At 43.7% G+C, this 13,871-nt stretch overlaps 2 protein-coding genes across 9 annotated transcripts in view; one reads left to right on the top strand and one right to left on the bottom strand.

Annotated features, from left to right (window-relative positions):
• Positions 1–13,871, top strand: part of LOC133378952 (antigen peptide transporter 2-like) — a 99,893-nt gene that overhangs the window by 50,357 nt on the left and 35,665 nt on the right. The window lies entirely within an intron of this gene.
• LOC133381507 (uncharacterized) overlaps positions 1–13,871 on the bottom strand; it is a 35,756-nt gene that overhangs the window by 1,806 nt on the left and 20,079 nt on the right. For 3 of the 8 annotated variants that reach the window (XM_061620686.1, XM_061620687.1, XM_061620688.1), the window contains 6 exons: positions 11,327–11,502; positions 6,676–6,756; positions 5,713–5,854; positions 4,998–5,233; positions 4,004–4,145; positions 1,024–1,184 (listed from right to left, as the gene is read on the bottom strand). In XM_061620686.1, coding sequence (XP_061476670.1) covers positions 1,024–1,184; positions 4,004–4,145; positions 4,998–5,233; positions 5,713–5,854; positions 6,676–6,693 — 699 coding nt within the window. In that variant the 5' untranslated portion in view covers positions 6,694–6,756; positions 11,327–11,502. Of the gene's footprint in view, positions 1–1,023; positions 1,185–4,003; positions 4,146–4,997; positions 5,234–5,712; positions 5,855–6,675; positions 6,757–11,269; positions 11,292–11,326; positions 11,503–13,871 lie in introns of those variants that run through there. The other 5 variants (XM_061620691.1, XM_061620692.1, XR_009761682.1 and 2 more) reach the window with 4 other exon arrangements.

Here is a 13,871-nt window from a genome sequence, read left to right as displayed (position 1 = left end):
GCTTTATGCACAGAGGGAGCTGATTTTTCATTGTCTCACAACAGATTTGAAATTAATTTTAGTTTCATTTGGGGGTGGGGAGGTTGCAATTTTTAAAAAGCTCCCAAAACTTCAAAGGTAAAACAACAACTCCTCCACCTTTTCCACATCTGAGTTTCAGGATCCGACATTTTAAAGAACAGATTTTGGTTCACAAACCAAAGCTGTCTGAGGAGTCTGAACAATGTCATTGACAAAGGGATGCAAAACTTTAGTCCTCTGTGAATTTTGAAACCTGTAACTCGGGTTTTTATTGTCCATATTGTATCTTCTCATACATTTGGAAATTTTGAACTCAAGTCTGTGACTGGCACCCTGCTTATTTTATATCTCTGTGTTCTGATTTGGAAGCCTTCATCAATGTACTACCCAGAAATTTGTTTTATTCCCACAACCTTGAGGGCTAGCCACTTAGATTCAGGCAAAAACATATAAATGATCCTCATCTAAGTGTTGCCTCCCTAATTTTTTCTGGCACCGGCACCCTATATGCAGTTTCAATAATTTATTTATTCATTCATTCATTTATTATTTGATTTATATCCCACCCTTCCTCTGAGCAGGAGCTCAGGGCAGCAAACAAAGGCACTAAAAACACTTTAAAACATCATAAAAACAAACTTTAAAGTACAGCAAAACAAAATATCTTTAAAAACATTTTCTAAAAAACTTTAAATACATCTTTTAAAAAATATTTAAAAACATTTTAAAAAGAGAGAGGTTTAAAAGCATATTAAAAGACAATCCAATACAGACGCAGCCTGGGATAACGTCTCTACCTAAAAGACTTGTTGAAAGAGGAAGGTCTTCAATAGGTGCCAAAAAGATAACAGCCTGTCTAATATTTAAGTGTAATTGCAGTTGTTACCACAGGAAGAGGATTTACTTACACACCTGATCACTCATTGCCTTGCCATAGCGAACTTAAGTAGCAAAGTGCTCACAGTTGTAGTTCAACAGGTTAATGACTACTTTCTTCCCCACCTGTGCTGTTGCATCCCGGATGATTTCTTGCACCGGCCTGGGCTTGTGTTCCATGTCATACTTGTTATTGATCTTGTACCCTTTTCCCTTCACCACTTTTGAAAGAGGATGCTTCAGAATTTCTCCCTCTTGGATCAGTTTGGACATTGAAAAATTCTGAACTTAGAGAGAGAACGAGAGAGAGGTCATACAGAAACGGTGAAGTATAGGCCTTCCACCAGTAAGTGATTGCGATACAAAATCTGCTACTTGTAATGTTTTAAACATCCCCCCATTTGGTTTCCAAAGGAGCCCTCGAGACTGCCTGCAAATGGACTCCAGAGAAGCAGGCAATCAAATGATTGAAAGGATATACATGCAATTAAATGAAGAAGCAAGAAGACAAAGCAGAATCTGCCAACAATGGGAAGTGTGAGTCACAATTAGGGATGGGTGAGAATTTTGATTCAGTTTGCCTTTCAAGCAGAATTTATCAAATTCACACTTTCCAAAACAATACGAGAACTGAAACACAGTCATCCTCTGAAAATCGCATTTATTATGCTGTTCACCAACTAAACAATATTTATAAAAATGCATATATTAGGGGAAAGTGTGCATAAAAATGGATACATGACTGAAAATAACATGCAAAAAAGCATGAAGTGATGAAAAATGCCTTGCAAAAATGTGTACCTTTGTGAACAGGGCCGGTCCCAAAGGGTGGCCAGGTTGGGCCCTGGCCAAGGGCCCCTGGAGCCACAGGGGCCCCTGAGAGGCCCCTTGATAGGGTGGGGGAGGAGTAGCACTCCTTTTCTGCGATCCGCAGCAGCTGGAAGGGTGCTTCTTCTGCCGGCCCGTTTGCTGGCTCCACCTTCCAGTTTCTCCTGTTTTTTGTGGCTGCAGTAGGTGGGCGTGTGCATGTGTGTGCGTGCGCGCTCCAGGGCCTGGGGCAAGCTGGTACCCAAGGGCCCCAGCATGTCTGGAGCCAGCCCTGTTTGTCAAAACTGCCTCCAAAAATGTATTTATTTGGAGAAATTCCCACTAAAATGGTGGAGAATTTTCATGAGGATTTTTTTAAAAAAGAGTTTGCAGATGGCTGCAGAAATGTAGAGAACTGAATTTAACATTAGAAAAGTGAGGAACTGAGAGAACCGAAACGGAGAGATCTTTCCATCCCTAGTCACAATACCTCCAGAACAAAATGTCTGCTCTTACCTTGAGGAAAGCTGAGCTATGGAACTCCTTCCAACAAGGAAAATGCTGTGGCAAAGCATGCAGCAGTTTCATCAGTAGAAAAAATTGATACCAATCATTGTCAGCTGATTATGCCAAGTTCTGCCTGCATCTGCCAGCATTTTGTGACAGACTCTGCCCCTGCACCAACATTTTGTGAGTGGTGGGCCTCAACCGTTTTCCTCCACCTCTAGTGGACCCTGGGTGGAAGTGTGTAGAAAGTTTGAGAACCCCTGGCCTAGAGCTAATCTCTTCTCCCTGCTATTCAGGCTCCTTTCCTGAAAAATGCCATTTCAAGCCATGGGTATCTCCCCTATATCTTCCACAGTGAAGACAGATAGAAAGAGTTCATTCACCTTCTTTGCAAGCTCCTTTTCCTGCAGACATCCGAATGTATTTAAATGACTTTTTATTCTTGGCCTTAAAAGTGTCAAGCAATATATGCTCCTTGAATTCTTGTTTGCATTGCATCCATTATGGTGGCTTCCAGTCTTTTGTCAAAGTTTGTATCTAATCGACACAACTCAAAAGGAAAGAGGAATGGGGAGGGAAGAGGAGAAGAGAGCAGGCATTGGAACAGCTGCTACTTCTGTAGCCGATGGATGGGGCCAGGCCAGTCTTCCGCTTGTAAAGATGTTGCACTGGGGAGGCAGGAGATGCAGCCTTCCAGCCACCCTTGGTCTCACTCTTTTTCACCAATAACGTGCAAAATTGCAGAAAAGACAGGAAAATAAATTTCTGGGGGACTGTTTAGTTTCTGCTGTAGCTTCTCCTGAATTTTGTAGATTATTCACTAACAGGCAAAAAAACCCTTGCGATTTAAGAACATACCTATAGCCCACAGATATTTCTATCAAACTTTAAAAAGCAGCTATAGTGAATGCACCAGGGGAGCAGGAGACCTGACCTCCTCTCTGAGATATTGGACTGCCCTACAAAATTGTCAAAATGCAAACACAATTTGGGTTGGTCTTTCACAGTCCAATCCGCTTCCTGTGTAGCTTGGAAGAATTCGGTAACAGCTTATCATTGACTCCAGAGTTTTTTCTTAAATTAATTAAAAATCAGCCATGCTTCTTTCCCCAACTTTTAGACTGCGGAAAATGAAGGTCCTAGTATGGGGTAAAATCAGTAACAGGATTACAGGTACTCTGTGAACATGGCTGATTTTTAATTAATTTCAATAAATTATGAGACCACTGACAGAAAAAAGTCCAACAGGAATCTGCATTTTCCCCTTCCTGTTTCAGACTTTAACATCTGCATTTCTGAGTTCTGGTCTATACATTTTCTAAGATTTTGTTTTGAAATGAGCTTATGGGAAGCAGCAGAATGGCTTGGGGAGGTATTTTCAATTTAACATAGTGGAATGCAAAAAATCCATGCTGGCTATAGTAAACAGCCACTCTTATAGCTGTATAATTAGAATTGGGGCTGTTTTCATGCTTTTAAATTATATTTGTACTGGTTATTTATAAAGTTATTAAACATATCCCTCTTTTCTAATTAATTAATTAATTTATTTTATATCCCACCTTTCCTCCAAGGAAAGGTTTTCCCCCTCCCCATTTTATCCTCACTACAACCCTATGAGGTAGGTTAGGCTGAAAAATAGTAACTGGTGCAAGGTCACTCAGTGAGCTTGCCCCCTCCCCAAGGTGGAGAAATTATATAGGGCCATTTCTCCTAAATCTGCTTGGGAGGGGGGAACGCTTCTCCCTTCCATCCACTTTTCCTTCACTCTCCCTCGTAAAGGAAGACTCACCACACACATGGATGACTTCTCCACCACCCACATAGACAGCCCAGTGTTCCCGGTCTTCAGCCTCAAAAACCTCAATCAGGTCTCCAGGTTCAAGCTGAGCACAGTCTTGAGAAACCTCAGTCGGGTATTCAGATTTTTGTACCTGCAGCAAATGGGAGAAATGTGTCTCATGCACAGAGGAATGCTAATGCCTGAACGTCCTTGGGATTCATTGAAGTAAATTTTAAAAACTCAGACTGAGATCTCGGGGGCACAACCTTAAAGGCCCGTGAGGCCGTTTTGGCCAAGCCATGCCCATCTCTCCTGCACCTGATATCGTACATGACCTCAAGTGAGGGACGGAAAAAGGTAGGGCTTGGACTGAAGGCTCTTTGCAGGCACCGCCTGCAAAAAAACCAAAGTGTTCTTTTTTATGCACAACGGGAGCTGATTTTTCATTGTCTCACAACACACTTGAAATTAATTTTAGCTTCATTTGGGGGTGGGGAGGCTGCAAGTTTTTAAAAGCTCCCAAAACTTCAAAGGCAAAACAACAACTCCTCCTCCACCTTTTCCAAATATGAGTTTCAGGATCTGACATTTTAAAGGACAGATTTTGGTTCACAAACCCAAGCTTTCTGAGGAAAGTCTGAACAATGTCATTAACGAATTGATGCAAAACTTTAGCCCTCCATGAAGTTTGAAACCTGTAACTCAGGTTTCTATTTTCCAGATTTTATCTCCTCATACATTTGGAAATTTTGAACTCAAGGCTGTGACTGGCACACTGCTTATTTTATATCTCTGTGTTCTGGTTTGGAAGCCTTCATCAATGTACTACCCAGAAATTTGTTTTATTCCCACAACATTAAGGGCTAGCCACTTAGGTTCAGGCAAAAACATATAAATGATCCTCATCTAAGTGTTGCCTCCCTTGTTTTTTCTGGCACCAGCAGCCCACATGCAGTTTCAATAATTGCACTTGTTACCACAGGGAGAGGATTTACTTACACACCTGATCACTCATTGCCTTGCCATAGCGAAGTTCAGTGGCAAAGTGCTCACAGTTGTAGTTCAACAGGTCAAAGGCTACTTTGTTCCCCAGCTTTGCTGTTGCATCCTGGATGATCTCGTGCACCGGCCTGGGCTTGTGTTCCATGTCATACTTGTTATTGACCTTGTACTTGCTTGTGTGGACCACTTTTGAAAGAGGATCCTTCAGAACGTTTCCCTCTTGGTTCAGTTTGGAAACTGAAAAATCCCAAACACAGAGAGAGAATGGGAGAGAGAGAGAGAGAGATCATACAGAAACTGTGAAGTATAGGCCTGAATGCCCTGCCTTCCACCAGTAAGGATGGAAAGATCTGTCCATTTCCGTTCTCTCAGTTTCTCAGTTTTCCAATGTTAAATTTGGTTCTCTACATTCCTGCAGCAGTCTGAGATTTTTTTAAAAAATCCTCATGAAAATTCCCCACCATTTTAGTGAGAATTTCTCCACATAAACACATTTTATCTTCACAACAACTCTGTGAGGTAGGTTAGGCTGAGAGACAGTGACTGACCCAAGGTCACCCAGTGAGCTTCCCCCACCCACCCAAGGTGGAGAAATGATATAGAGCCACTGGCATTTTACTGATGCTCCTGGGCTGGCCTAAATCTGCTTGGGAGGGGGGAACGCTTCTCCCTTCCATTCACTTTTCCTTCACTCTCCCTCGTAAAGGAAGACTCACCAGCCAGGTGGATGACATCTCCACCACCCACATAGACAGCCCAGTGTTGCCGGTCTTCAGCCTCAAAAACCTCAATCAGGTCTCCAGGTTCAAGCTGAGCACAGTCTTGAGAAACCTCAGTTGGGTATTCAGATTTTTGTACCTGCAGCAAATAGGAGAACTGTGTCTCATGCACAGAGGAATGCTAATGCCTGAACGTCCTTGGGATTCATTGAAGTAAATTTTAAAAACTCAGACTGAGATCTCTGGGGCAGAACCTCCGGCCTACAGGCCCGTGAGGCCGTTTTGGCCAAGCCATGCCCATCTCTCCTGCACCTGACATCGTATATGACCTCAGGTGAGCGACAGAAAAAGGTAGGGCTTGGACTGAAGGCTCTTTGCAGGCACCCCCAGCCTGCTGGTTGGCAATGCCTGCAAAAATCCTGGCTCAACACTTCCCAAGCACTGCACAAGGGGATTTGCAAGCTTCCTTTGGGAAAGAAAAAAAGCAGCTCTATTTTTTAAAGGATTTTTTTTCTCTCCTGCGAAAGCAGTTTGCATTCAAAGTGCCAGAGCAAGCACTTTGAATACAAATGGCTTCCCTAGAAAGAAAGAAAAGCACTCCATTTTGAAAATGGAATATTTGTTTTCTTTCAAGGGAAGCAGTGCCTCTTCAAAGAGCTTCCCCCAGCACTTTGAATACAAATGGCTTTCTCTGCAGTTTCTGGAGCATCTTCCCCTCTGGAAAGACTTTAGAAAGGACTTCTTCCATCTAGCCATCAGCTGATTGCCGCTTACAGGGAGCCTCTTTAAAGGCAGGCTCCCAGCACCAATCAGCTGATTGGACCTGGATGGGCAACTTGGAGTGGGGTGTTGGAGGTGACTGATGATTATGGTAGCCACCTTCGAACTTGAGTTGGCCCACGGGAAGTGGGGAACTAACCTGTCTGAGATGGTTGCTTACTGAAGGCCCCTCAAACTTACCGAATGTTTGTGATCCATGGATGTTTTGTCTTCTCAGGTCTTCTCTTCCTCACTGTTTTTCTTTCAGTCCAAATACAAATGCTGTAATTGATGATGATAACTGTGATGATGCACCTCAAGAATTAGGAGCTCTGCAGTAACTATATTAAAAACCACAAATCCTGCCCACAGCTTTACAATCTACGACTTCCATAAAGAAAGAGGTCAGTCAAGACACAAAAAGGAAAGGAGAGGCCAATCTCCAAGGCCAGCATTTCAGGAGAAGAGGTACCCGGCGGTCTCAACAGGAATCTCTGGGCCCAGCGCACTGCATTGCAAAAGAGGACACAGATTTGCATAAACAACACATCTTCTTTGTGCCATATGCAAATCTGTGTCCTCTTTGGCAGGTGGAGTGGAGGGCTGAAAAATAAGTCAGTAGTCACTCCTGCAGTGAAATGTCTGGCACACATCATGTGAACAGGTAAAGCTTTCCCCATGATTGTATTTTCATGCCACAGAAGGTTTCACCTGTGGAATTTCTGTCTGCCACACATGTGATAAAGGACAGGAACTCTGCTTTTCCTAACTGCCAACCCGAAACCAAATCCTAGGCTGCAGTCCTATACCCACTTACCTGGCAACAAGCCCCATGAAGCACCCAGACCAGTAGGCATGTGTATCATTGTACTGTAAGTTAATTGTAAGTGTCCAATATTTCATTTTTGGGTAAGGTAATAGAGCGTGTGGTGGCCTCCCAGCTCCAGGTATTCTTGGATGAAACAGTTTATCTGGATCCATTTCAATCTGGTTTCAGGCCTGGTTATGGGACGGAGATGGCTTTGGTCGCCTTGGTGGACGACCTACGCAGAGAACTGGACAGGGGGAGTGTGTCCCTGTTGGTTCTGCTGGACCTCTCAGCAGCTTTTGATACCATCGACCATGGTATTCTTCTGGGACGCCTTGCTGAGATGGGACTTGGGGGCACTGTTTTGCAGTGGCTCCATTCCTTCCTGGAGGGACGAACCCAGAAAGTGGTGCTGGGGGATTCCTGTTCGACCCCTTGGCCACTGGCCTGTGGGGTCCCTCAGGGCTCAGTTTTATCCCCCATGTTATTTAACATCTATATGAAACCGCTGGGAGAGGTTGTCCAGGGGTTTGGGGTTGGGTGCCATCAGTATGCTGATGACACCCAACTCTATGTCTCCTTTCCACCTAATTCCAAGGAAGTGTCTCGGTTTTAAACCAGTGTCTGGCATCAGTGGTGGACTGGATGAGGCTGAACAAATTGAAGCTTAATCCAGACAAGACAGAGGTGCTCCTGGTCAGTCGTAAGGCGAACCAGGGAATAGGGATACAGCCTGTGCTGGATGGGGTTACACTCCCCCTGAAGACACAGGTTCGCAGTTTGGGTGTGCTCCTGGACTCAGCGTTAAATTTGGAGTCCCAGGTTTCTGCGGTGGCCAGGAGTGCTTTTGCACAGTTAAGATTAGTGCGCCAACTGAGCCCATTCCTTGAGCCGTCTGATCTGGCCATGGTGACACATGCCTTAGTTACATCCCGCTTAGACTACTGTAACGCGCTCTACGTGGGGCTGCCTTTGAAGACTGTTCGGAAACTTCAGTTGGTACAACGTGCTGCAGCCAGAATGTTAACTGGGACTGGTTACAGGGACCATACTACCCCCCTGTTAAAAAAGCTCCACTGGTTGCCAGTCTGTTTCTGGACACAATTCAAAGTGCTGGTGATGACCTATAAAGCCCTATACGGCTTAGGTCCAGGCTATTTATCAGACCGTATCCCCCTGTATGCCCGGGCCCTGAGATCCTCAGGAGAGGCCCTTCTCTCAATACCCACATCTTCTCAAGTACGACTAGTGGGGACGCGTGAGAGGGCCTTCTCGGTGGCTGCCCCTAGGCTTTGGAATTCCCTTCCTAGGGAGATAAGAATGACCCCCTCTTTGCAGTCCTTCCGCCGACAAGCAAAGACCTTCCTATCCCAAAAAGCCTTTGGAATTGAAGGCTAAGGATAGGGCGTGAAGGGTGCTGCACTGCTAATGTCTATTATATCATTTTTAAACTAGTCTGAACTCTTTTAGCTATATGTGTGTATGGTTTTAATATTGGAAATAGCTTAATCTTATTTTAATGTAGACTTTGTATGTTTTTAATTATATGTATTTTTTATCTGGAAGCCGCCATAAGTTCTAGTTTTGGAAAAATGGCGGGGTATAAATAAAGATGAAGATAAAGATAATGATAATAATGATGATAATAATAATAATTAATAATAATAATAATAATAACAACTATACAGTGAGTTCCTAATGAGTGCCTGGCCTTTAGCTGCTGCAAAGCACGAGGCTTACCTAAGCCTCTTCCCAAAGTTTTCCCATTTGCCATGGGGAGGGCAGGGGGAGTCTTTAAGGCTACGTCAATCCACAATAAACACCTCTCATCCATGATCTGATCATAGGTGAGGTAGCTGCCTAGTGGGCTTTTAAATGATTTTAGAAGCTCTAAATGTTGTTAAACGTTTTAGATGGCTTTTAATTGTTTTTAAATATTTTAATTATGTTTTTGTGCCTCTGAACACCAGTTTCCGGGAATCGCAAGTGGGGAGAGTCGCTGTTGCCCTCGGGCCGTCCTTGTGGGTTTCCCAGACAGGGCACCCGGTTGGCCACTGTGAGAATGGGCTGCTGGACTGGATGGCCCCCTTTGCCCTGATCCAGCCATGGGGCTGTTCTTAGGTTCCCAACCCAAAGGTTAGCAAAGAGGAGCTTAATTGGAGAGCAAGAGCCAAGAGAAAAGTAAACCAAGAGAATGAAGATGTGGCAGAAGAAGGGACTGAGAGAAGAGAGATTTGAACACAAAAAAGTAGGAGCTTAAAGTTGACTCCAACGAAGAAGCAAAAGCCAATGGGGAGAGGCTGTAATTCAGGAGCTGCCACCCCCACATGCCTTCCAGAAGGTGCTGGACTCCATCTCCCATCATGCCTCATCTCTGGCCATGCTGCCTGAGGGCTGATGGGAGTTGAAGTCCAGCAACGTCTGGGGGGGCAACAGGATGGCAACCCCCTGTGATGACAAGTAAAAAATGAATAAATCCAGATACTGGAGTAGGGGGTTAACAGGATTACTGAGGAGGATGTGATGTTCCTATATTAATGTATATATGGTAAGTGTTGTTGTTTTAGAAGATACATGGTAAGTGGAGTAAAAGAGGAGGGGGAGTGAATGGGCAGTAGAATGTGAGATGATTGGCTGAGTGTTTAAAATGGCTGAATGTATAAAAGGAAGAGTGAGAGTGGAATCAGGGGGAGAAGAGAAAGAGTGGATTGCTTGGTGGGGTTTAGAGAGTTGTTTACCAGGTGGGAGGTGGAGTTCGGATTAGTATTGAGTAAAACCATATGCTTATGTGCCTTAAGAAGAAATCTTGTTAATCTTGTTAGCTTTGTTATCTGTAATAAATACTTAATTTGGTTTACCAAAGGCCTGATCCTTGGCTGGGGTTTCACAGACCAGAAGGGAGGGTAAGGTAATGACCAAGGCTGAAGGGGAACTGTAACAAATGGTGGCAGCGGTGAAGAGAATAACAATACCAGTATTCAGAGTCTCTGGGAATACTAGTATTGGGACGTGACTGGTGGTTGCCTAGCAGGGGGATCTGTTGAGATCTGTGCTAGAGCGGATAGGTAAACCATAAGAGAGTGCGGTCCGGACTGGTGGAGTCCCTGGTGGTGCCTAGAGACAGGCAGTAACCACGCGCAGGTAGGAACCTGACAGGGAGAGCCAGGGAAGGACGCATCACAGAGGAAAGTTTAAAAGAAGCAGATTGGGGGGAGGGAAAAAAGGTGAAGAGGCAGACCAGAAAGGTCAAGAATAAAACAACATGTTTGAACTAAAGGCAGACTCTGCCCACACCCCAAGGAAGGTATTTTAGCCATATTTTTGTTTTGCGCTTTTGCCATGACTCTTGCATCTCCAACTTTAGTTACCTAGGGCTAGGATCTTTCTGACCCAGTACGTATCTTCCACAATAAATGTAAGCTTTCTTGTACTCCTAAACCCAGAGTGTAATTATATCCAGGGAAAAGTGTGCTCCTTCAACAGGGGACCCTGTTCGGCTTCTGCCAGAATTCAATGCCAAACAGCAGTGTAGAGGCAAGATCGGAAGTGCAGGGTCCCTTGTTGTTAATCACAGCTGTGCCCCATCCCCAAATTTTTTTGCTGTGGGGTTGCGAATGAGACACTTGTTAATGCCTAGAAACCAATACGCATGAAAGACTGTTAGCTACTGAGAAGAGTTTTCTCAGTGTTTGACTCACCTCCTCTCACTCGGATTGGCTCCAATCCAAAGGAAAGGACAAGGAAGCATGTTAGAAGACTCCTCTCAGTCGCTAATTGTAGGATGCTGGAGACATTGGGACCCTTCTCCCAAAAAAGTAAAGGGTCTAAGCCCCCCCCAAGACCCTGCATGACTATACCCCTGAAGCCAAAGGTACAAACAAACAAGAACCAATAACTGCATCCAAAACCAAGAGAATTAAGTATTCAAGTTTCAAATATAAATAACAGTATAGAATAGTTTTTAAGTCTAAAAAGATTAAAACGCACAGGAAATGGCCATATCTAAGGAATGCTGCCAAACAGTTCTGTCCTCAAGGCACCCACCTTCTCGGGTGTTTCCCAGCCAACGCACTGCTCTTTTCAGCTTCAGGAACCAGAGACAGGAGCTGGATATCTATGTACACAGATGCGGAGGAAGGCTCTAACTGGTCTCATGCTCTACAGGAAAAGGTGCGGTTTTCTGCAAACTGTCAGCTTCATCTAGCCTGTTCATCTGCCATCTTCCACAACATATAGGGATGATAATCTGGAATCATTTATGCCCCATAGAAAATGCCCACAACCTCCAGTTTGAAACACAAAAGGCTGTCTTCGCCATCATATGAGACTGAACAATAAAAAGGCTTTGAAATTAATACCTTTGACAAAGATTTCTAGGATGAATGAGAGAGACATAATTTCCTAGGTTAGATTCTCTGTAGAAACATTAGTAACAGGAAAGAAGCAAAGTAAGAAGAACACCAATAAGCATACAAAAAATGTAATTCTCCATCTTTGCATGGTATGGCATGCAAGATGACTACTGCAATGCACTCTGTGTGGGGCTCCCCCTGAAAACGGCACCTAGTGCAGAATGCTGCAGCACATATGTTGTGAGAAATGAGACCCTGTGAGCGTATCACACCACAGCTCGGAGATCTGCGCCGGTTGCTGATTTGTTACTGGGCCAAGTTCAAGAAGTTCCTATTGGTATATAAAACCCTTAACCGCTTGGGACCAATTTACTTGTGGGACTGCCTTACCCCATATGTGCCCACTCGACCACTTCAATCAGCAGAACTGCTGTTGTTACAGGTGCCATATATATATATATATAAATTCCTAATCTTTGGCCATGCTGGCTGAAGGGTTGGTGGGAGTTGAAGTCCAGCAACGATGAGGGGGCACCCAGTTGGCACCCTCCTGTTACAACAACACAGGGAAAATACGAATGAAACAAGACTCCAGGGTGTGGGGGGAAGATCATCAGAACTATTGAGAAGGAAGGTTAAAAAGAGGCAAATAAAGAAAAAAAATTCAAAGGGGGGAGGCAAACTAGAAAGGAAAGAATGATGGAGGTCAAGAATAAAACATGTTTGCACTAGAGGCAGATTCCCTCTAACCTCCTGTCACAAGGAAGGTATTTTAGCAATATTTTCTGCAGATCAGCAGTAACCTGAATAAACAAACTTGTTGCCCAATGGCTGTTCCCCCCCATAATTAGCCTCAATGATGATGATGTTGTTATGTGCCTTCAAGTCGATTACGACTTATGGTGACCCTATGAATCAGTGACCTCCAAGAGCATCTGTCATGAACCGCCCTGTTCAGATCTTGTAAGTTCAGGTCTGTGGCTTCCTCTATGGAATCAATCCATCTCTTGTTTGGCCTTCTTCTTTTTCTACTCCCTTCTGTTTTTCCCAGCATTATTATCTTTTCTAATCAATCATGTCTTCTCATTATGTGACCAAGTATGATAACCTCAGTTTCATCATTTTAGCTTCTAGTGATAGTTCTGGTTTAATTTGTTCTAACACCCAGTTATTTGTCTTTTTCGCGGTCCATGGTATCCACAGAACTCTCTTCCAACATCACATTTCAAAGGAGTTGCTTTTTCTCTTATCCACTTTTTTCACTGTTCAACTTTCACATCCATACATAGAGATCGGGAATACCATGGTCTGAATTATCCTGACTTTACTGTTCAGTGATACATCTTTGCATTTGAGGACCTTTTCTAGTTCTCTCACAGCTGCGCTCCCCAGTCCTAGCCTTTTTCTGATTTCTTGTCTATTGTCTCCATTTTGGTTAATGAGTGTGCTGAGGTATTGATAATCCTTGACAAGCTCAATGTCCTCATTGTCAACTGTAAAGTTACATAAATCTTGTTGTCATTACTTTAGTCTTTTTGATGTTCAGCTGTAGTCCTGCTTTTATGCTTTCCTCTTTAACTTTCATCAGCATTCTTTTCATATCATTACTGGTTTCTGCTAGTAGTATGGTATCCAGGGCCAGTGCTATCATTAGGCCAACTAGGCAGCCGCCTAGGGCACAGACCTCAGAGGGGCGCAGAACTGACCTTTGAGGGGCACAGTTTTATACAGATTAGTTTTTTTAACCCTTGTAAAAAATACAACTGACAATTTATATTTTTTATTTTAAGATAAATACCACAATAGAGCTATGGAATATAATTAATTATAAAGTCTTATGAAAAAAATCTATATTCTGTTTTTTATTTATCCTTTTTATATGTATTTTTATTTTTGAAATTTAGTGATATTTTTGGCTAAGAAAAAATATCTTATTCTTCTCAGCCAAACACTCATCAGGAGCTTTGGGGCGAGGTGTCAGCAGTATGCTGATGATACCCAGCTCTATTTCTCTTTAACATCTGAAGCAGGAGAGGCCATGCAAGCCCTGGACCGGTGCCTGGACTCAGTGGTGGGCTGATTGAGGGCCAATAAATTGAGTCTGAATCCTAGCAAGACGGAGGCACTGTGGGTTGGTGGTTCCCGAGTTCGGATAATTGGACAGTTGCCTGCTTTGGATGGGGTCATACTCCCTCTGAAAGAGCAGGTCCGTAGCCTGGGGGTGCTCCTAGATCCAT

This window comes from Rhineura floridana, chromosome 3 (genome assembly GCF_030035675.1).
Source record: "Rhineura floridana isolate rRhiFlo1 chromosome 3, rRhiFlo1.hap2, whole genome shotgun sequence".
Classification (NCBI taxonomy): domain Eukaryota; kingdom Metazoa; phylum Chordata; class Lepidosauria; order Squamata; family Rhineuridae; genus Rhineura; species Rhineura floridana.
Note: the sequence above shows the minus strand (reverse complement) of the source record. Positions and strands in the feature narration are given on the sequence as shown.